General features: G+C 43.8%; 1 protein-coding gene across 1 annotated transcript; it reads left to right on the top strand.

Moving 5' to 3' along the window:
- The first annotated feature begins 8,183 nt into the window (after positions 1-8,183).
- LOC142582350 (8.6 kDa transglutaminase substrate-like) lies at positions 8,184-15,737 on the top strand. Its single transcript, XM_075691961.1, has 4 exons — positions 8,184-8,322; positions 10,808-10,868; positions 14,041-14,164; positions 15,564-15,737. Exons 2-4 carry the CDS (start codon positions 10,816-10,818, stop codon positions 15,690-15,692), a joined length of 306 nt encoding a protein of 101 aa, XP_075548076.1. The 5' UTR covers positions 8,184-8,322; positions 10,808-10,815; the 3' UTR covers positions 15,693-15,737.
- Positions 15,738-24,807: the final 9,070 nt, after the last annotated feature.

The following is a 24,807-nucleotide window of genomic DNA, read 5'->3' as shown; positions in this document are numbered from 1 at the left end:
GACTGAAGAAGCTGTAAAACATGGGCGCAGCCTGAAATGAGTGAGAAAGAAACTTGGCCTAGGACAAGCCAATATGTATGCACTGAAAGATAAGCAGGGTAATATCATCAGCAATCTAGAAGATATAGTAAAAGAAGTGGTAGAATTCTGTACTTACCTGTACAGTACCCAGAGGAGTCAGGATACCTCCATTAGAAACACTAATGAACAGGATACAGAAACTCCTCTTATAACTAGCGATAATGTCAGAAAGGCCTTGCAACACATAAAACGAGGAAGAGCTGCAGGATATGAGGGGATAACAGTCGATTTATTGAAAGATGGAGCAGACATAATGCTTAACAAACTGGCGGCTCCAAGTGTCTATAGATTGCAAGGGTCCCAGAAAGCTGGAAGAATGCTAATATTATACTAATCCACAAAAAGGGAGACGTTAAAGAATTGAAAAATTATAGATCCATTAGCTTACCCCAGTATTATATAAAAAAATATTTCCCAAAATAATCCCTCATAGAAAAAGGGCAGCACTAGACTTTAGCCAACCAAGGAAACAGGCTGGCTTCAGGAAGGGATACTCTACAATGGATATAATATAATAGGCGAGGGAAAACATAAAATTACGCGCTAATAATTTTATTTTTGCGGTTACCGCCTTATTTTAGTAACAGGGAAAGCCTTAAGTACGAATTATTTGCATCCTCGTGGAGGAACAGTGGTTGGCAGTTATGAGGGCGTGGGCGGGGCTTCACTGCATACTTAACTTGTATCCGACGATAGTAGGGTTTTTTGAATTAGCTCTGGAGGAATTATAGAGAAATATATACTTGCAGAACAATCACAGTTCTTTTGGATCCCTCGTTTTCTGCTATACCAAGTTAAGTACCAAAACTAACTCGTATTGTTATTTGGGAAGTTGCGTAAGGATGCGTGGTCACCAGTCACGTACAACCGCGTATAGAGCGCAAGACGCTGGGGTTCTAGACGCACTGCGCCCACTGCGGAAGATTAGAAAAACACCCGCATAAGGTTCAACAGCGAAGTGGCTTCGTCAGGTGGCTTGACCGGTAACTGTAGAAGCATCATTCAAAACACACGGAATCGTTCTCCACTTCCGGCGGCATTTTCTGTATTTCATTATCAAATAGAAATACGTTGATTCATAAATATTTTCATAAAGAACGGTTAAATGCTTTAATTTTTGCTTTTCCTTCCTGTCAGGCTGTTGCCTTGGCTCTCTCCATTAGTAGATCGCTTAATTTCTCAACTTCTTACGACTCTTGTTTCCATTGCCAATTTTGCGCGAAAAGGGCTGCACAAATAGGGAAAGACCAGACGAGTCACAGTCATGGTCACAGTCATATTGCTTATGAGTTTAAGGGTTATTGCAGGGGTTGATGATGGACACTATCTCGCATTATCTTATTTTCCGCCTTATCTAACCCATTTCGCGGGTATATCGTTCTAAGGATCTGCCAGTGCCTCGGCGAGCCGTCACTCCAGGAAACTATGAAGCAAAAGGAAAAGTTAAACGCAACTGGCGTTTCCTCTGGCCGCAACTCGTTCCATGAGCATACGGACCAGCTGACCACAAACCGAATCCATTTCCTGGTACCTGGATTAATCTAAATAAAGAAAATTGATCTAAGGAAACAACAGCCATGCGCGTGACCGTTGAATAGATGGTTACAATTGAACGCATCTCGAGTTAATCGCGCGGGCACCGAATCGATTAGAAAAACTGGCCTTCACACCCCAGGAGATAACGATGACTACCATCCAAAAGGAGTGAAAAAGGCAGCAAAATGTTGACCGCTGAATATCTGTCGTCTCAACATTGATTTGGCCGCGGTTTAGGAATGTTCTTGAGGAGTGGTGGCGTGAGCTGGCAAGTGTGGTCCGGCTCCCCCCCCCCCCTCCTCCCGAACCACCCTTGAGTGCGTGCCTGCCTGATAGCCGTTTCTAGCTTAACGTGGTGCCTTTTGGACTGCGCAATGTGCCAGCTATGTTTGAACGTATGATAGATACAGTGTTCCGCACCTTAAAATGGAAGACGTGCCTTTGGTACTTGGACGACATTGTCATCTTTTAGTTGACTTTCTCACCTACTGCGTCTTAACGAAGCACTTACGTGTCTAGCAATGACCGGTTTTCCACTGAATACTAAAAAGTGTCGATTTGGCCGGAAGCCGAAGCATTATAGTATTGGGCCACGTCGTAAGTAAGCATGACATTCAGCCTGCTCTCGATGAGATCGCTTCAGTGTTGCGATTTCCGCCACCAACCACACTTAAAGGCGTCCGCAGCTTTCTAGGACTAGCGTCCTATTTCCACTGTCATGTCCGTGACTTGGCCACCATCAGCGCTCCTCTGCACATACTTCTGATTTTGAGCGTGTCTTTTGTGTGGTGGGATGTCTATGAAGTCGCCTTCCAGACCTTAAAGCGACGTTTCACTTTAGGGCCAGTGCTACGTCATTTCGATGCAACCGGCTCTACTATTCTACACAATGATGCAAATGGGCATAGAATTGGCTCTGCCCTGCTGTAGCGGGATCAGAAGTCTGAGGGGCAAGTCGTGGCTTATGCAAGACGTACTCTTTCTTTTTCTGTCGAGCGCAACTATATCATCACAAAACAGGAATGCCCCGGCATCGCATGGTCAATTGAGAGATTTCGACCCTATCTTTATGACCGCCATTTCACAATTGCGACCGACCACCATGCTCTCCGTTTGTTGTTGTTCCTGAAAAACTTGTCCGGATGCCTCGGCCGTTGGGTACTGTGCTTTCAGGAACATGACTTCACTCTCACGTATAGGTACGGCAAACAATATCAAGGTGCCGCTGCTTTGTCGAGCTGCCTGCTGTATACCAGCACCCATGCGTCAACTCCGGTCTTCACGGCAGTATCTCGCCAAACGTCCAAGCACACGCCCAGCAGCCGGGTACCCATTTGGTGGCCTCAGTTGACTTTCTTCCGTCTACTGACCTCACCTCGCCCCAACGCACTAATTCATACTGCGGTACGCTAATCAACCGATTCACTGAATTAGAACGACCCTGCAACAGTCGCTTAAGATGACAACTTTCACGTTTTCAACTTTAAGGTAACGCATTATTTCGATTAATTTACCATCCTTCCGGTAACCGATGGGTCCCAGTCAAACCTCGCTCACTTCGACTCCAAGTTTTAGAAGCATTTCACGACCACGCGATGGCTAGCCACTTAGGCTTTCACAAGACCTACGACTGCATCAATAGGCGCTTGCTTCTGGTCGGGACTTTCAACCTTTGTCACCAAAAGCGTTAGCTGCTGCGCGTCATGACAACACAGAAAATGCTCGATATCCCTTCCAGCGCGTGCTCTGCACCCTCTATCATGCCCATCTACCCCCTTCAATTTTGTGAGCATAGACTTATACGGACCCTTCCCACTCAGGCCCGCTGTTCATCGCTGGATCGTTACCGCAGTGGCACATCTAACGCGCTGTGCTGAGACAGCAGCTCTTCGCTCTGGTACCGCTTCCGAAGTCGCCGAGTTTTTCATGCGGAGTATCATTTTGCGCCACGGCGCACCTCGTGTCCTCCTGAGTGACTGTGGCAAGAAGTTTCTTCGCATGTGGTTCGTGAAGTGCTCCAGGCCTCTGGCATCACCAATAAGACCACATCAGCGTACCATCCACAAACAAACTGTCTTACGGAGCGTTTCCACCGAACTTTGTCCGACATGATATCTATAGATGTTCGACCCGATCGCACGAACTGGGAGGCCATTCTACCTTTCATGACGTTTACTTATAATACGACCGTCCAATGCAAAGCAAATTACAGTCCCTTCTTCCTCGTGTACGGTCGTGCCCCATCTTTCGTTTTGGACACCATATTACTTTCAGCAACTGCTGCTCCATACGTGCCCCTTTCAGAAGCATTCGCTGCTTGCACCGCCCGCTGCTGTGAAATTGCCTGCGCCAACACCGCTACCGTTCAGGACACAAGGAATGTTTGCTATGATGCGACGTGTCGTGTTGCTTTGTTCCGCCCAGACGACTAAGTTCTTATGTGGGCACCAATTCGCGCACCTGGGTCTGTGAAAAATTTCTTCATAGACATCTCGACCCACACACAGTTTTGCAAAGAACTTTAGCCGTTAACTATCGCATCACTCCTGTCAATTCACCTACTGACCGCCATCGCCGCACTACAGAAATCGTACACGTATCTCGTCTGGACCCATACATTCGCCGTAACTACGCTCTATAGCTTGCGGGCTTGCTGACCGCTTTCGTGAAAGGCGGGGAGGAGGGGGGGGATGTTGCGTGAGTTAATGCGAGCGCTATATATATGGCTAACGTATATATCTTTGTGCGTCGTTGTCATTTGTACATACGACTCATCATCATCTTTTCGCTCGTGTGGTGCTTCGACATAGTCCTGTGCGGCTGCTCTGAAATAGAAGTACCGCCTCGGTCGACGTGCCACAAGATGAATTTTTTACTTATAAGTTGCCTGTAGATTAATAGATATGGTTAGTTTTCCCGTGTTGTCTTGAACACCTACAGGTGATCAGTGATCGGCTTTTACTGGTTTAGTATGGTATTTAAGAAATAGTCTGAGGAGATTTTTTGTGCGACATCCATTAGCTTTTAAAACGAATTTTGAATGCTATAAAGGTGTAGAAGAACTTCAATCAAGAAACTTAAAGGAAGCAATATACATAAAAGGTAGCTATAAATTTAAACACAACTAAAAAAATAGCGTTGGCATTATAAACACTACTATTTATCAGCGCACTTTGCTGAAATGTCAGTTACATTGACGTATTACATAGGCTGGTTTTCTGGAGAAGAACAACGGGAGGCCTCTACGGAAGTCAAAGCTAAAGTTGTAAATGCTCTAAATAGATATATAAAAAAAGAACAGGATACACGAGGGGTTGTAAACTGGCAATATAACTGAATTAGACTGGTCTAGCTCGATATACGTATAGGAAGGTGGCGATGCTTCGATGATTGTACTCATCCTTATTCAATTTTACAATTCAGTTCAAGTTTATAACATATATTAAAAATGGTACATATAGTTCTAAATATACAAAAGTTGTGCATATAGTTGTGCATATACATATTGTTCTTGGTCTGTTACTTTTGCGCAGCCTTTGCAGACGCCTTACGTGGTCTCGCTTATGACGGTGACAATGCCTGGTGGAGGAAACAAGGACGAGTAAGAAACTGCGCGCGCAATGTCTTCCAAGACGATATACTCGTTAAGAAGTGGCAAAATTTTAACTCACCAAACCATTTTTATCTTTCTCTATGCCACCTTTCGTTCCTCTTCTTTCATGTCCCTATATGTCGGGTAAGGAACACAGCACTCATTTGACTTGTATCCTTGCTATTACCACTCTACATTCGCTCTCTGTGAAGACAGACTCTTTCCATGCGACTTCGTACCTGAAATCTTGCGAGTGTCCCGTTTGGGAGACCGTCGTTAAGTGGGATAAGTCATAAATAAAACCTAAATAAAGTTATAATAAAGAAGACCTCATCTCGTGCCGCTAAGTATAGCGAGAGTTAAATGAGATAAAGTAGGCTGAATAACTACATAAAAATAATTCATACAAATATAGTAAAGAAAATAAGGAAAGTCTACGTTTCGGAAAGACTACGAAAAAGCATCAATGACATATATTTAACTTAAGACAAAAAAAAAGGAATTTATAAAAAGAGGGCAAAGGTGTTTTTAATGCGAACGGGAGTAAGAGAAAAGTGTAAAGCAAAGAAACATAACTATAGCTAAGGAGAGCGATTGGGGTAATGTGGAAAATTTCCCGATTGAATGCACCGCCGCCGTCTACCCCTCCACCCTCCCTAAAGAGAGACAGGAAATATAAACGGAAATAAGTGGTCGAAGTTGAGTCTCGAGAAGACGATATCTGTTAGCGCATACTGCTGTTTACGCTCTCTTGACTCACACGACTAAGGGCCTACTTCGGAAGAAAGAGGCCCGGGGTTTCGACTAAAAGTTGTATGGAACATAGTGTTATTTTCTGTTAGTTTATCGTGCACTCTCTTGCACTTACCTTGTAAATACCAGTACGCAATGTACGTTTACCCAAATTCATTCTTTGTAAGCGAATCAATTTTTTTAGAGCTCAATGAATTTCTTGTAGCGAAGATAGCAGCAGGCTAGTAGTATTGAGAGAGGGTTCTTTACTCATAATTTCTTTCCTTCATTTTCGCTTACTTTATCAACCAGACTTTAAGTCAGATTCATGAACTATGACAAGATATGGTACTATATGTGACACGATTTTACCAAATCTCTTAGTAAGCAATATGACGATATTTAATAGGTGCATACTTGTGCAGCATATATCTTGCTAATGGTTAAAAGAACTGCAACGAAGACGAGCTCCTTGCAAGCAGCCTTATCGACACTGGGCTCACAATTTAAGTCATCAAAATACACAACACATACAAAACATTCCCTTGTGTTGAGCGTCGACCATGTATATTGCAATGCCACCATCATTATCACTGTCCTCCAAGAAAGTCACATTTACGAGATAAATTTTTACGTTGTTGAACTTAGTTGCACGTACGCGGCTTGTTATGAGCGCTCAGTCGTTCCTATTAGAAGGAGACTAAGCCCTCATCGTCATATGTAATCTCCGCTGACTCTAAGAATTCGCGTAAAAAGAACAGTTTACGGAACGGGCCAGTAAGCTATAGCAATCCGGCTCTCTGTGACATTACTCGTATCGTTGTATATTTATTTATTTATTTATTTACTTATTTATCATTGTAGTACCTAAATGGTCCCAGAAACGGAGCATTGCATGTGGGCAGTGGCAATGCATCGGCAGCGTAAATAAAATAAACTTTCGTCATTAGTTGGGTTTGACTCAAGAGTCCGATGACGGTGATACAGGCTCTGCCATTAGCCCGAAAGCGCATTGATATGACCGAAAGAGAACATGCGTTCACCTTACTCTCCAAATTTACAAAATAGCTTTAACTGACCACTTTAAACGTAGCGTCAGAACATATCAAATCCTAGATTTCGTGATTGAGGTGAAACCTGAAAGTTACTGCCAAGCAAGATGGACTATACTCTTGCTACTTACGAGCGCCATCAATGATTGCGGCCGTCTTGTTTGACATGTGCCCCCTTTCTTGCCGTGTATTTAGCGCGCTGCATAGCTTATACTTACGGAATGAACCAACTAGCCACAAACCAAGGTTTTATTGCTAAGAAGAAGTCGGTGCAAAAGGGTGTTAGCCGAAGTCCCAGTCTGCTGTGTCTAGATTCGTACGCCCACGTCTTCCCGCATACTAGAACCGCAGAGTAACACCATCTCTGTTTTTAAGCCACCGAAGACCACATCATTATCTCGGAGGACACGAACATCGGGACTGTCTGCATCGTGCAGTGGTATGAAAATACCTTAGCGAAAATGTTGGTCCTGAAACTTTCTTTAGTTTAATTAGATGATTTGGTGATAGCGCGTTCTCGCGTGATGGCACTCCACATGAAATCCCCGCAAGAAGGCGGAAGGTACTTGGACATATAATGCATTGCTAAGCATTCCTTCCAAAACATCGACACAGAAGCCATACCTACCTACTTTACGAGCCGCAAAGCCATTCAGACATTTGCCCAGAGATGAGGCAGCTGAAATAGACAGTAAATAGGCTAGGCGTATGAGGAAGATTGTTACATCTCTGCAAGTACCCAGAGGGGTATTCAAAGAAGGAGTAGTGCCAATGCTAAAGTCAAGGTCAGTGAAACCTTTTCGTTATCCATTGGTCCGTCAGGGCATATGACTTGGGTTGGTACATCATGTACGTAAGGGGTGGGCATAAAATTGGATTTGCTTAGCGCGGTCACTGGCCCGGGGATGTGGAATCTCTCTCTCTCTCTTCTTTTACAAAACAAACTTGCCGCAGAAGTCGCACCATATGTCTGATGTCGCCGCAGTTTGCTGGCAAGGAAAGTTGCGAGGTTGCCGATGTAGGAGTAGAAACAACCGGATTATACCAGCGTCGTTGCCAGCAGAAGTACGGGAAAAGAAACACCAGAGAAAGTGCGCAGTCGACGAGACTTTGGCAGACAGCAATGTGTACGCGGCCGCTTGTTTACGACGTCCATCACGACGAGTCGACGTTTCAGGTTTGGCCGGATTGGAGGGGGAAGGGCATTTGCACGAGCACGTGCCGTCTGGAGTGTGTTTCAGCCCTCTTCGCTCGGCTATAAGACGACGACCAGCGTGAATTCTTGCACGACAGCGGACGACGAAAGGCTGCTGAGCTGCTTCGACTGAGGTAAGCGAAATTGTCGAAAATTCGTCTTCTGGAATGTTTTGCTTAAGAACACACGCGCTTTATTGAAATTTGGATACAGTAGGGCCTAAAATGCTGTTGCAGACAGAACCAATTTACTCGATTCACCTCACCGTGACAGACTAATTACGTGACCATCGCCGTTAAAGTCTTTTGAAAGGCGCAAATCTCTTATTGGACTGAGTGTGGGAATTGGTGATAAATATATATATATATATATATATATATATATATATATATATATATATATATATATATATATATATATATATATATATATTCTAGAATTTGTGTGGAAGAAAAGGAGGAAAGTTAAGGGGTTGTAAAAAAACTCGCTGTCTCGGCCGAAACGCGAAGAATTGTGGCGCGCGACCACAAGGAGAAAGAAAAGAAAGAAAAAGTCATAAAGAAAGAAAGTGAGAGAAACAGATATATATATATATATATATATGTGTTCATAAAAACAACTACGAAATTATACGAAATTACATCTTTTCATTACGCGTGCGATGCTCTTACTAATTGAGCTACCACGGCGCCGTTTCTCCAACTTTGTGAGGTACTTTTGTTTTTACTACTAGAACTATCCCTGGAAGCGTTAGCCTGCGCCACCACTCACACACCTTGGCGGCGGATGTCTAACATCCTTTCTGCTACAGGCGCCACGAGTACGTGATCTATATGGGTGACGGCAACTTGTCAATAAACCCACACATGCTACCTGAAGGCATCAATGTTCGCGGATTCGGGAGCCTCGTAATGTAATGAACGAGAAGGAAGGGAACCGAGGCATTCATTTTAGAAAAAAACATATCATCAGAAGCTAGCGAACGAAGACACCAAGGACAACATAAGAGAAATTACTTGTATTTACTGATTGAGCTAAAGAAGTGAAAAATTGATGGAAATGAAAGTGGCCGAAAAAACAACAGGCCTCATGTGGGGAACGATCGCACGTCTTCAGAATTACGTTTGCGATGCCCTTACCAGTTCAGCTACCGCGGCGCCGTTTTCCTATCCACTTTCTGGGGTACTTATGTTTTTACTACTACAATTAACCCTTCATTTCGATTATTTTTATAATTTCGGTAACTCAATTAGTAAGTCCAAGCAATTTCTCATTTGTTCCTTTTGCCTGTGTGAGCTTCTTGTGATATATATATATATATATATATATATATATATATATATATATACTCATTTAAAGACCAGATGGAAAGGGGCAATCATCATTGGTTAACGGCTGCAACTCCTCTGTCTATCTTTATATGAATAAAAAGAAAACAGAACGCTAAAGCAAGAAATTGTGACAACGAAACAATTAACAGACATTAAGCGTATGCAGACAGCTGATGTGTCCTACAAAGTGTGTCACAAAGTTGATGCTTCCGACTATAGTGCAGGCAGGAAACGTTTCTCTACTACCACTTTTCAGGTCTGTCTACGATGTTGAAATCAAATCTCAGTTAACATAGAAACATTCAAACGGGATCACTTGTAGTTTAAATGCAATAACGAATTGTAATTGCTACAAGAAGGCGAAAAAACCACTATAATTGAGTTAATAAGGCCTGTAAGCCCCTGTCTGTGTAAAAAAGTAGGCCGTTTACATAGAAAGGACATTTTAAATGGCGCTGAATGGGTCGTAGTTTGGCATACTCGATTCACCTTGTGCAAATAAGTACTTTCCTAGTGTCTGGCGATATATTGCGTGGTTCAACAAGACACTGACATTAGTACATCGCCACTCCAAACTTCTCAATGTACTACTTACAGAATCACCTACAACGTTTAGGCAAAATACATTTGAAGCATTCAACATGAACAGAAGCTGGGACACATGAACATGCGGCTGGAACCAAGGCGATCACCTGCCGACAAAGGCTCGATATTAGATCTCCAAGAACGCTTGAACGAAGCAGCAGCACTGAAAAATAGGGCTGTTACAAACTTTAAACAAAGGCGCGCAGATTAAACGTACGCCCTGATGTATCACAAGCGCACTCACGCACGTCGAGTGGGAGGCCTTTGTAGTAGGAATAGCTCCCCGTTCCAGCCCTTGTTGCCAGTGAAACATCACGCTTTGCTTTGAGGTTGGGAAATTTTGCAGATGCGCTGGATGTGCTATAGGTCTGATTCCTCTGCGTGCAAGAAAGATTTCCATAAGTTCGCTGACAGCGCACATCTAAAAAAATGGAAGCCGAAATGAGAATGGATGTGTGAAGACACGGGCAAACCAAAAGGAGAGAAAGCTAATTATCGGGCTCCAAATATATATATGCCGCGGTAACAACTTCGCACATGACACTAAGCGCGGCACTTCTGGCTGTAGCGGCGAATATCCTTGACTCACATGTATTCCGTTCACGTCCGCAGAGCCGTCATCAGTGGTATTTCTGTGCCACAGTGACTTTGTGCATGCGCTGGCCGTACTAATGGTCCTCGCTGTGTTTGGCGTGTTGCGCAGGAACGAAGATGAGGACCTGGCTCCTTCCCACCCTGTTGGTCGCGCTGGCGTTGGCCGCGTGGTGAGTAGTAGCGACCAGCTGTTGTCACGATGGCAATCCAGCTCCCCCCCTCGATGCACCGCCATATGAGCGCAATGCAAGAAGTCTTCGTAGCTGGGGTATCATTTTCTTAGTTTCATTATCATAATCAGCCATGCGTCTAACACCACTCATAAGTCCAGTGCAGGTCAAGGGGATCACCAATTATCGCTGCGGGCTATTGCCGCATATTGCTTATCTCTTCACGCTTTATCTATTCCTACGTTGCCATCGATTGCGTTTGTCTTCCACTGATGTTTGAGGTGTTATTTTGATACACCCAATCCATTATCCGCTCTACAAGTTTCACGTGCTGCACAAGTATTCGTCGCCATCTTAATCCAAGGATTTACTGATATCTCTTAAGCGAAGAAAATCCGCTGCTTGCGGTTTCTCTGTAAAGGGTAATGTCGTTTTCCAAATTGTTAACAATGCACCTATTATATTCTGTTTCACCGCTGGTTGCGCTGTTACTAGCTACTTTTCAAGTTTCTTTGAATTCTTCTGGTTTAAGCAATCTAGCGATTTCTCGTATTGTGTAATGAAACAAGTTCAGTCCTAATCGTGTTTTTCTTTGTTTGTTTACGCTTCTTTGTTTTACAATACTGTGCGTTCCTCCTTGCTTAATGCTTCCTTGTGGAGCCTGTACGGTATCGTAAATAAATATTTACAAAAGAATTCCCTTGCACAATGTCGTATTGTAGCGGCCCACCAGCCGTGTTATAACGAAGATTGAAATTGCAGTGCGACAATTACTCAGAACGGAATGAAAAAGAAAGTGCTTCTACAGATTGCGAGTGAGCCTATCAGCGTTGTCCAGGAGCTCCCAAGAATTCTTCCGGTGTCATCCAATCTCTCTAAGTTTTCCAAGGCTTCAAAAGGACCTGAGCCTGAGCTTGTCGATACGGCTTCATGGGGAAAAGACAGGCTTAGAAAGACGGGGCACTGTGCAAGGCTACTGTGCAGTTCTTTTAAATATCATGTGTAAGTCTGTAAATGTACTGAGCACGAATGTATCGAGGAGTCTACATGCATCTAGGAAAAACTGCTTTCATCTTAACACGTAATTTCACCTTCCGGCAGCACTTACTCTATAGCAGTCCTGAAAGATAATTTGTTGTTATAACTTGGAATTATCCACATTTCTTGATTAATCACACACGATGAGTATTTGCCACGGGTTGCTCTGGCAACCACCACAACGAGTCCTCGAACTTTGTTCAAACTATGCGATGGTGTGAAATATTGGAGCGATTAAGCCCACAAGGCAATTCCTGCTGGGTAGGAGGAACAGCGCCCTGGTAACTACGAAACGTCTCTTGCACGCCTGTAATTCTTAAGGCTGTTCTATTCCCCCCGCTAAGGCAAGCGGCATAGCACGAAAAATAACAAAAACTAAAAGAAAGACGTTGGTCGTTTAATGGTTAGAATATCGGGCTTCACTGCTAAAATCCATTGGACCGTATCCGACCATCGAACTAATTTATTCATGTTAATTCACGTACCGAGAGCCCCACGACACAGGCCCAAAACGGTGATGATCAGTATGTACAGATGAGAAGATGAAGCGTATGACTAATGCCTACGCAAACTTCCCCGCGCGCGAAATCGGCCTGGCTGACCACAACTTAGCCAGGAAGGAAACGCCGAATGAAAAGTTTGAGACGTGAAACGTGAACGATTTCCGAACCCCGTAAAAATGGTCCGAGGAAACCTCGACGGGAGTAACATGATAGTTAGCTAGGGATATTTGTTCATTAATAACGTAATATCCAAGGAAGAGTGATTCAATCTTCTCACACAATCCGGGTGCACGAATGGGCGTTCAAAGGAGCGCTTCCTCTCGAGGACGAAAGGAGACGTCTCGACGAGAGATATCGTAACATTGCTTGCGATCTAGCTGACTCCTGTGTGGAGGTGAGCACGTTGCCGAAATTCGTCAAGTCTCCAGACGAACTGTTCCGGTATACTGGCCGATGTGTTAGATGAAACATTTAGGAAAGCACCGTCGATGTTGAATGTCGGTGAACGCCCTAAACGAGGTAGAAAGGTGAGTACCCCGTAGTTTATCGCACAGTGGTGTTGTGAGCAAACGTCACGAAAGGTAAAAGTTCGTCCCAGTTGTTGTGGTTCAGGCCGACATACATTGATATCATACCTGTTAGTGTGCGATGAAATCGCTCTGTTAAACCATTTGTTTCAGGGTGGTGTGCGGATGTCCTCTCATGAACTGCGCCACAAGCTCCGAGTACTGCTTCGATCGTTGTTGGCATGAAAGTTTTGCCGCGATAACTCAACAGCACACGAGGGCCACCATGTCGCAGCACGATGTCATCCAGAAAGAAGGGGTCGACGTCTGAGATCGAAATAGAGCTAGAAGAGCGGTCTCTGCGTGCTGTGTGAGATGGTCGACAGCTGTCAGGATCTATTGATGATCTGGTGGCGTTATGGGCAGAGGTACGACCAGGTCTATCCCAACGATGGTAAAAAGTGTCTCGGGACAGAGGATGAACTGTAAAAGGCCGGAAGGAGGCGAAGTCCGTCTTTTCCGCGATTCACACTGGACGCAAGAAGCGACCTACTTGGCCACAAAGGCAGACATGCCTGACCTAAAGAAATGGCTCCTATGGTGGTTGGTATGTTTTGTAGAAATCCAAGTGGCCACCAGAGGGGTTGTCGAGAAAGGCTTCAAGGACCTGTGTGCTCAGCGAACGTGGGAGAACAGGTACCCAGCACCTCCACCACTTATGACACAACGTTTAGGCCGTCAGACTCTTCTTTATTCTCCCTAGCGAGAGCCCCACGACACAGGCCCAAAACGGCGATCATGCGTACGTACAGATGAGAAGATGAAGGGTGTGAATAATGCTCGCGCTAAATATATCCAGAACACCACAGCTACGGCAACGCGGAAAATTCATCTGGAGTGTCAATGTAGTTACTATCTCAATAACATAAACAAAAACCACACAAAATTTTATTAGAGGTCGTTGCAAAATGCTTGGAGAGAGTTTGGAAAAGAGCAGGGACATCGAACAAGGTTTGTAGAACATTGCATTGAATTCGACAAACTTTATTTGTACCTGTTGTAGCAGTATGTGAATCTTTCGGAACAAGAGGAAATAATTGAAATGTGGTTTTGTTGATCTTTCAGTATATCTGCCACTAGCCCTCCAAGATGCGAAAGTGTGAATTGCGCAGAAGCGACATGCCAGCCCGCCGACTGCACATGCGGATCTTACAAGGGCAGTTGCGGCTGCTGTGACGTCTGCTATAAGGTATATCTACGACTATTCCTGTCACGCAGCTGCTGATTTATCAGCTGCCACATGGTCCAGCAAGAAATGGAACCCTTTCAGATTGATTGACTAATAGGGGGCTTAACGCTTGGAGACGGCACAAGGTATATTAGTGAACGCAGTAGGATGGAGCTCTGGGTAAATTTCGACGGCCTTGTTGTTCTTTAACGTGCTGTCGAAGCAAAGTGCCCGAGCGATTTTGCACTTCGCCCCTATCCTAATGTGGTCGCCACGGTCGGGAATCGACGACCTTCTGTTCGGCAGCAGTAGGCCGCAACCACTAAGCCAGCGTGCTGAGTATGGATTGTCTGAGAAAAGCGAATTCCGTCTCTTTTAACAGCAAAGCTGTTAGCCTCTAGTTGGTCGAAATTTATTGCGGCGCCTCGTCACAAAAAAAACAAAAAACAAAACCATTCAGCGATTGAAGCAAAAGGTACATACATTGTTTGCTACCCCGCGTGCACGATATAACACAAAATTAGTTTCAACAAATAAGAAGCAAAAAACAAGCATCCAAACCACATCATTGATGATAAGGCGCTGTTGGGCAAGCTGCCGTCGCCACGGCAGCTTGTGACGTGGGGAGTGACGCCGCTAGCCTTTCATATATGAAAGAACGAACCTGGCAGCTGATTTCATTGTGGTTGCAGCACCTCTATGGGTAGGCACCGCATGGTTAGGACTCCCAAGAAATAGTATGAATACAAGGAGCGGCAAACGAAAAAAAAACGGGAATACGACCAGCGGTGGCTTGCTGGAAAAATTAATTACAATTACACCCATTGCTAACATTACTATAAATTACCATTATTATCATTACTCGAGAGCCATAAAGCATTGCATACCCCTCTCAGCAGTTGTAGCAGGGCTTTTCAACAGCTTCGCTGGAGAACCACTCCCGAAGGGCCGGGATGGCGAGTCAAATTCTCTCTGTCTCCTTTTGTCGCAACGTTTTACAGCACAGTTGCAGGCCTTGTTTTCACACGCAATTAATTTTATTATGTGATGTTGAAGTCAGAAATGCATCGCTATACGTATAAAGTCTAGCCGATACTTTGGCACAAGTGTTGGCGGTGGTCCGATTAATTTGGTACTGTAAACAAATCTTTTTGGTCCTACTATTATAGAAACAGATCAGTGAAGAAAATTAGAGATTGAACTCGATTAATAACTATGCCACGATAAGATTTACAAATGAGTGTCAAGAAGCGTACTAAAAGAGACCAGAAGGGGAAATTAGAAGGTCACTCGAAGGCAGAATACCGAAGCCTAGCCCAATGAATAACCTCCGCATGTACGTCTATTCGTGGGCATTGCAGAAAACTACAAAGTTTGGTCGGTCACGCATCATGATTGTATTATTCGTGTCATGTTTCAGTGCCCAGGAGACGTATGCACTCCGCTATTTCAAGAACGCTGCAGTGATGGTCACACTTGCGAGTTGGATGAGCCTGGCACCATCGCTTTTGGAGGAAAGGGCAAATGCAAGCCATCCTTGTCTTCCTAAGATGTAGCTCGGAAAATAAAGACAATCCCCGTTTATTAAAGCGAAGCTTGCTTTGCCTCTTCCTTCACTTATTCGGGTGCTCGATGCTGCTGTTTTGCGGCGTATACAACAACGTGGTCCACAGGGTATGTGCAACTGATCACGTGCCGCTGGGTATGTGAGCATTCTTGGCCAATCTACAAGATTGGGTAGGCGCCTGAATAGACAAGCAGAACAAGAGGAAAGAAATGAAGTCGGCGAAATAAAATGGAGCAAGTCGGCAACAAAAGCAGCTGAATGTGCAGTAAAGAAAAGTAAGTGAAGAAAATAGGCCCAGAGCATGCAATGAGCGAGGAAGTGTTGACTCACATAGAAGTGAAAATTATAAATAATAAAAGCGAAGCCATTTAGGGAAACATCGAAGAAACCATTGCTAGTAACCGATTGCAACATACACGTGAGATGGACCGTATGTTTTAACGAAAGCAGCGTGCGCTAAATTTGCATTGCCAAATCTTGTAATTTTAGCTTGCACCTTTGCGTCGGTGAGAACTTTGGTTTCTCCCGTGATTAAGCTTTTATAGAAAGTGTTTCAGGATAATAACTAAAACGTTAAAGTACTAGCACTGTGTTCAGTGTTGCTTTTATTGAATAAAAACAGAGGACACGACGGGCGACGCAAGAATCGACGTCCTAAGATAGTCACAAAAATATTTACGTTTAAAGGAGCAGATAATTAGGCAAGTTCGTTAGAAATTATGGGTGGGGGCTGCGCTAGAGACGCAGACGAAGAAAGCGAGATGATAAACATGCACCGTGTTTGTCATCTCGCTTTTTTTCCTCTTCGCCCCTTGCTCTGCATTAAAGAAAATATAATGTGAATAATGGTACTCCTAAAGAAACACATCCATAATACTAGAAAGTACAGACAAATTAGAGCGCAACGCACTAAAACAATAAAAAGATGCTTGCACAAAAATTAAGCCATCTGAGAGGCACCGCATATACGGGTACGCAAGTTGCCAAAGGTGATGCAGTGGACGCCATGAATATTGTGCCAGTTAGGTTCCAGATGGGAGAAATTTTTTGTCCGCCCTATTTTTTACCCCTTAAGTAATAAGAACAAGCGTTCCGCTTAAAATGATTCTTCATGTATTCGAAGCAAGCTGTGATGAACGCTATAGAAAGGCATATTCTAGAGAGCCTAATGCTTAAGTGGAAATGCGTTTTTAACGAACTAGTTAATAATATGTGAAAAAGTATACAAGTGTCCCATTACCTACTGCTCCCGAAAGCATGCTGATGTGTGTCATAAATGTCCTACGCCTTCAACATGCAACTGTGCACATAGATATATTGAGAAATAGCTAAAGTAAACGGTTAAACAACCATTTTACAGTACAGGACATACAGCCTCTGCTGCAAGCGAAAGTACATTTGTATTGAGCTAGGAGTTCTTCACATGCTTTGCTGTTCTGTCACGGCTTGTAGCCACACATTTGTAGCCGCGGCTACAAATGTGTACCTCAGGTAGAGCACAATCAGACAGCTTAAGCAAATGTGCTGCTTAAAAATGCGGTTTCAAGTAAAATAAAACAGTTCAATCTGAAATGCTGCTTCAGATTTCATGAGATGTGTGATTGTCTTTATGGAACGTACTACGTAACAAGTACTGCAGAAGGGACAAGTCGTCTAGTGACACCCTTTTTGCTAAGACAACCCAAGTAAATAATGCAAAGAAGACTTTTCTAGTTTTATATACATAAGGTCCTTTTACTAGCAGTGCGTCATGATGGTCATGCTATGAAAATTCTGAGACTGCATGTTTCTTCAAGAACTGTATACACTGTCGGGTATAGACGATGGGCTGAATTCAAAAAACGTTTTGTTCGTAAGTGACTTGGTTTGATGTCTGGTTGCATTCGCTAATAATTACAGTATCAGGATTGTTTGGGGTGTTCCGTTAAAAGGAATTCTGCAATTCCAGTGTAAGAGCTTTTTGTGATAACAGGGCCAGAATTTTCAAACGGTGGCAATAGCGCTGAGCCTGGTCTTACCAATTGCTTTAAGGCAGTTTTTGCTTGCCATCAGCTGTCACGTCGTTAAACCCGCCAACAAAGCGTGGGCGGAGTCGACAGAAAGTGACTGTAGTATATACTACGTACGCTAGCTCTAAACCAAGGTCCGATCTTTAAAAAATCTGGACCGGTACTCACAAAACGATCTTTAAAAAACTAAACTACAGGGTTTTTATGAGCCTAAACCACGATATGATTATGACACACGGCGTAGTAGGGGACTCAATAAATTTGGAACACCTGGAGTTCTTTAATGTGCACCTAAATCTAAGTACATCGGTGTTTTCGCATTGCGCCCTCATCGAAATGCGGCCGTCGGGACTGGGATTAGATTCCGCAATCTCGTGCTTAGCAACGCCACACCATAACCACTAAGCAGAAAGTGCGAAATGTTCATAAAGTAGAATTGTTATTATAATATTAGCGAAGGGGGCCGGTCAATGGCAAAGAGCATTAGTAACATCGTTGATGGATAGATAGATTATGGGGTTTTATACGTGCCAAAACGACTTTCTGATTATGAGGCACGCCGTAGTGGAGGACTCCGGAAATTTCGACCACCTGGGGTTCTTTAACGTGTACCTAAATCTAAGTACACAGGTGTTTTCGCATTTCGCCCCCATCGAAATGCGGCTGCCGTGGCCAGAATTCGATCCCGCGACCTCGTGCTCAGCAGCCTAACACCATAGCCACTAAGCAACCACGGCGGCTAGTGACATCGTTGTGAGGGCTAGCTAGTTCATCTTCAGAACTATACCAAAACACACGGAAATACTAATTCCGAACAGTCAAGCGCTTGTTCTGTGGTATTTGTGTCCCCGTGTGTTCTTGTATCAGTCGCGCTGCTTGGGTAAAGTTCGATGGCAAAGGGCACTTAACGGACGTAAGGCTTCGCGAGCACGGGCCTTGGGGTTAAATAATTAAAAAAATCTAAAAAATATTTTCGTTCGTGAGCGATATTTGTCATTAGTCAGCCGCCTTAGCTAATTCTATGTATAGCATCACGATTGGCTGGAATTTTCCCTTACGAACAATTCCAGCGTAAGAACGTTTATGAATACGGACCCTTTTCTTCAGAAGGCACTCAATAGCTGACTGACTTTGAGATAGTTTAACTGCGAATCCTTTTTATGCTTCTGACACATGCTACAAAAGATAATCATACAAACATACAAAACGATGCATTATTGTTTTCTCTTGCGTATTATGTGGCGTGAATGACAATGAGTGAAGATATGAACCCGCGAAAAAGTGAAACAGGTCGCGGATTATAGGACTGACAGAATATGACGAGTTTCGCCGTTTTTTTTATAGCGAGGGCTTTCACTGGTAAAATTGACGCCACTACTCAGGCGTTCAGTTATTGTGAAGTCTTAGGGTTCCATTTCGGCTAACAGAATTTTGACATTTTAAAGCAAATTTAGGTTTACTTCGCGGAGAAATAAGTGCTTTGTTGAGCAATGTAAATCTTCTCTTCATAGTATAACTGTCTTGCTCAAAGTATAAACCTAAACTATTCCGTAGCAGAAGGCGAGCTATGGCATTAAATGGTGGGCTCTATCCTAAGGCCTGAACAAGCCGAATTCCGGTTAACTTCAGCACTCTGGCAAAAAGTCTTCCAGGCGTGCCTTGTTCAAACTTGCTTGCTGATTTTCAGGATATCGGGTTGCTTGACAAGCTGTTGGAAGTGCTATATCTGCACATTAGAACAACCGGACTTCATATTCACATCGCCTTTATTTTAGATGTAACACACTGGAAATTATATTACCCGAAAATATCAAGTGAATCTTTAAGAAGGGGGTTAATCGAGAGGCCCAAATTTATTAATCGTGTCATGAAAAGCCAACAAACAAAGCATCGCACGCGTAATGCGTAGACGTGGCATCGTTTACCACCTGCGGCAAGTTGTTCTTTCATCCACTTTTATTGCCATTTATTTACCATTTCTTTAATTCAATTAGTAAGTACAAGTGATTCCCCCTGTGCTTTCCTTGGTGTCTCTGTTTGTTGGCTTTTCATGATACAAGTGAATTTTTGTCACATTTCTCCCTTACGCCTTCTGTCTCTTTTAGCGTCTTTTGATCTAACCTCTCCTCCGCATGCAGATTAGCATGTAGACGCCTATACAATAAAAGGCAGAAATTGCTGTGATTTAATACAAAAGATTTACTGCCGCTCTCTCTCTCAGTGAATACATAACACAGGAATTTTAAAGAGCTCTTATAATTTTATTATAAACAGTACTCAAATTTTTCTATGAAGCATTGAATATATTATCTTCTGTATTGTACGTATCGACTTGTACATGAATTCTCTAAACCAAACTCGAGAAACTTGACTAATAAAAAGGGTAAACTCAGGCAGCAACAAGAGGCAAAATAAGGACTATTTGTATTTGTTATAGCAGAAGAAGAAGGAAGAGATTTAGCATATGTAGCTACAGTTACAACACGTGGCGATGGTTCGTTCAGGACAATGGGTCAGATCCTGAATCATTCATTCAGGACTCCTATAACACGCCGGAATGCTCAGAGACGTAAATTAAAGTAAAGGCTTCAATTAAACAACATACTTTCAACTTTGCTATACACATGGCCCACAGCCGACTCTCCCTTTTACACGAAGTGTAGCTGATTTGAATCCTTTAATTCGCATAGGACGCCGCAGGCGCCTCGTATAACGCATGAACACATGGAAATGGAAACAAGGGTTCAGTACTAATTTGTAAAGTTTATAATCGAAGTGCGAAAGAAACCTTAAAGTTAGGCCAACTACGGCACTTCAGAGGAAGCTTCAGCTCGCGACTACTCCTGTGCCAGGCATTCAAATACAGTAAAGCGCCCAAATGCTTGTAATATATATATATATATATATATATATATATATATATATATATATATATATATATATATATATATATATATATATATATATATATATATATATATATATATATATATATATATCTGGAAAACTGCTGGAACAATTCGAATTAAGTTTGTTTGCATTTGACAGTAAAAATTAAATTCTAATTACGGCCGCAAGAAGAATTTGTATTTGTGTCTTGGAAATCTTTACAATAATTGCAGAACATTCGTAAGTTAACAAAAATCGATGTAAGAAGTTTACAAATTTGCCACTGTGCATCAAAAACGTATACCGCAGTTCCGGAAACTGCATATGTTAAAGGATCCAAAACGAATACATTTTACATATAAATTTACAGCATACATGACACTCTTACAGTGTGTACGTGGGTTTTTGTAAAAGCCCTACTCACAAATTAGAAGTATATTTCAGAGCGGTGTATACCATATCCTGTTTGACCGCTTTAGACGTATTATTAGGAACAGCTTAAAGAATTGTGATGTCGTTTTTAGTTCTGTGTTAGAGTTGTAAATCTGATGGTCGACTTTTCTTTTAATTTTGGAATTTTCAAGGATCTTCATAAAAAAAAGAAAAAACACTTGACTGCCTAATTCAAAAATCTGCTTCGTACATCCTCCAGATTTCAACTTTTTCTTTTAAGTGCAACAAACCTCATCAACGTTTGCGCAATGGTTGCCAAGAAAAACGATTTCTCCGTTCCCATGCATACAGATAGGAGCTTCCGAGCTAAATCTGCCTTTTAATACGACCTCAATTTTTACCAAATGTGAATTCGCTGTGACACAGAGTTTCTTCGGTACTCGAGGAAGCAATGGATAACGCGCGTATAACGCTTTCGAGTACTTGCTGAATAATTTGTTTTTACAGAACAGTAATCCAATAACACACATTTAGCTTTACATGCACATTGACTATAATGTTCTCCAGTTTAAAGCACATTATATCGCGGCGGTAGTTAGAGTTCTCCCCGGACAGCGGACAAAATTCTGCGCCGTGCGTAGAACAAAGATTGTATGCGTAATTGAGTGCAAATACCATAACTGACTCAAACACTTTGAATTTAGCCTACACATCCGCCATAAACTGCGCCTTATTTTGCCCAAATATATAACCAAGGTACTTCGTTTAGCTCACCGCGGACATCAGGAAAACACAATACGGACATCGCCTGAAATTAGGCGGAAAACGAGCATTCACCATTGCGTAAACATTTACAACAACCATAATCAAGCCGGAAGCATTAAACTTTTTCCTCACATCACCCTTAAAACCCCTTTCTTTCCTTTTTTATATCAACTAAACGTGAACTTCGTGACGCGTTCACTTCGCCTGAGACATTGGGAACAAGAGGGTAACGACTGCCTAACACATTTGAGCAGCTGCATAAAGAATTTTCCGCGCAGCTCGTAATTATCTGACGCTCTTGCAACTTTGCCCACGTATTACGCATAGCATACCCATATTTAAATATATGTCAAGATTTAGGCACACTGAGTTCTTTGAGAACATTGAAAAAGACATCCTACGTGGTTTGTAAAATATGGTTATAACATTCTGAAACGCTATCGGTGGTAAGTTTCTACAACACCTGTGATTAGCCTACTTAGTTTGAAGGTTAACCTAAACCAACCGCAAGAAGCATCTTATTTCAAAGAAGTATAAAAGACATGCCTTGGTTCACTGCGTAACCACATATAACTGACCACGCACCTTGTATAACGCATGAATATAAGGAGAAAACTAGCATTCCGCCATGAACGTAAAATCACAGAATTAACCTTCACACTTCGAACTTTCGATACGTGTAAGCCACAACACGATCTCTGTTCTTTATATCTATGACATGCTGTCATCATTGATTTTCAAAGGGCAGCGGGAAAACCTTGTAAGCATTGTAAGAATTGGAGCGGCTTCGAGCAATCCGCCGTCGCGCGGAAAGAAGGTACAGGCGCACCAAGTCCATCTACGACCTACGGGAGGCGAGACGCATACAGAAGAAGATCCAGCGTCGGATCAACTCCCTGCAGTCTCTAAGATGGAAGACCTTCTGTGATACCCTTGATCCACGTAAACCCCTGTCACATATATGGAGAACAGTGCGTGGTCTTCGAACATCACCGCAGCAACGCCACCCCTTCAAATGCCTGGCTCTCTACCAAGGTCGCAGAGAGATCGACGTAGCGGAGGACTTCTGTTTCAAAGTTGCTGGTTTACCGCCATCGTTCGCTATACGTGATCCCCGTAATGTTCCAATCTCGCGGGATTCTCGTATGGACAATCTGTTTTCCATCGAGGAGTTGCAGGCGGCGTTGGCAGCGTGCAGACGTTCCTCATCGCCTGGGCCTGATGGGGTGACATACGCAGCTCTTGGAAACCTCGGTCACACAGCCCGGCATGCACTTCTAGACGTGTACAATAATTCATGGCGTGATGGAGAAGTTCCAGCTGCATGGAAGTCCAGCCGCCTTGTGCCTTTGCTCAAGCCAGGTAAATCACCCCTAGATGTGGCGTCTTATCGTCCCATTGCTCTGGCCAGTTGTCTAGGAAAGGTGATGGAGAGGATGGTGCTGACGCGTCTAGAGTGGTATCTAGAACACTACCAGTTATATCCTGACGCTATGGCAGGCTTTCGACGCGGACGCTCTTCTATAGACAACGTTATAGATCTTGTCTCGTCTGTTCAGCACGAAAAAAGCCTCAGGAGACTGTCAGCGGCGATGTTCCTGGATGTCAAAGGCGCATATGACAACGTAACCCATCAAGCCATCCTGGACGCCTTGGGTGAGGTCGGCCTAGGCGGCCTTGTTTTTCGGTGGATATCCAGCTTCTTGAAGGACAGGTCATTCTTTGTGCAAACAGAGGACGGTGCGTCATCACAACGCAACACGTACCGAGGCGTACCACAAGGCGGAGTTTTGAGCCCCACTCTATTTAACCTGGTGCTCATCGACCTGGTCCATACCCTTCCGGAATCCGTCCATGTGTCGATCTATGCAGACGATATATGCATTTGGTCATCAGGAGCGACGCGTCCTCAGGTGCGCGCCAGACTTCAAAAAGCGGCCACACTAACATCAGGTTATCTTCGAGCACGAGGTCTGGAGCTGTCCTGCGAGAAGTGCTCTATAGTCGCTTTCACGCGTAAAGCAATGAAACCGTACGTTATCAGAATTAATGGACAGCCAATTGCCTACGAGAAGACGCACCGGTTTCTAGGAGTGATAATAGATCGCGACCTTTCCTGGAGTCCTCAAATATCCTACCTAAAAAGGAAATTAGTCATGATAACCCACGTGCTCAGATTTCTTGCGGGCAAGTCATGGGGTGCGTCTGTGAGTGCGATGCTCCAACTCTATAACGCACTGTTCCTCGGTCTCCTGCGCTATAGCTTACCTGTACTGGGTGGGACCGGCAAGACCAACCTCCGTGCCCTCCAATCTGTACAAGCGCAAGCTCTGCGAATTTGCCTTGGTCTTCCCAGATGTGCGTCCACGGCTGCAACAATAGCCATCGCGCATGACCACCCCATCAACACGTATCTTCAAGTCGACACTTTAAGGATGCATATCAGGCACTTCGCCCGCCTTCCATCGCATCATCTCGCCTTCCTTCCTGCCGCTCGACCTCGTTCAGCGTTTAGCAAGATTATTGCCGCCAACCATGGAATTTTACCGTCAAACTTCACGCCTGCAGCACGACCACCTCAACCGCTGTGGTGCCTCCATCCACTCCAGGCTCTTCTTGCTATTCCCGGTATCAAAAGGAAAACGGAGATGTCCACTTTCGCCCTCAAACAAACCGTGCTTTCAGTGCTACATGAACAGTACAGAGGACGCATCCATGTTTACACAGACGGTTCTGAATCCTCTAATAGTTCAGCTGGAGCAGTGGTGATTCCCGCAGAGTGCGTCATCCTCAAGTTCAAGACATCTCACATTACGTCATCGACGGCTGCAGAACTCGCAGCTATCCGTGCTGCTCTGGAGTTTATAGTTCACAAATCATCACATTCATGGTCCATCTTATGTGACTCAAAGGCAGCTCTTCAGTGTCTGATGTCTCCTTTCAACCATGGACCAAATGAGCACCTAGTCGCAGACATCCGACTGCTCCACCATCACGCAATCAACAAGGGACACAACATCATCTACCAGTGGATACCGGGA

The sequence above is a fragment of the Dermacentor variabilis genome, chromosome 5, assembly GCF_050947875.1.
Source record: "Dermacentor variabilis isolate Ectoservices chromosome 5, ASM5094787v1, whole genome shotgun sequence".
Lineage (NCBI taxonomy): Eukaryota > Metazoa > Arthropoda > Arachnida > Ixodida > Ixodidae > Dermacentor > Dermacentor variabilis.
Note: the sequence above shows the minus strand (reverse complement) of the source record. Positions and strands in the feature narration are given on the sequence as shown.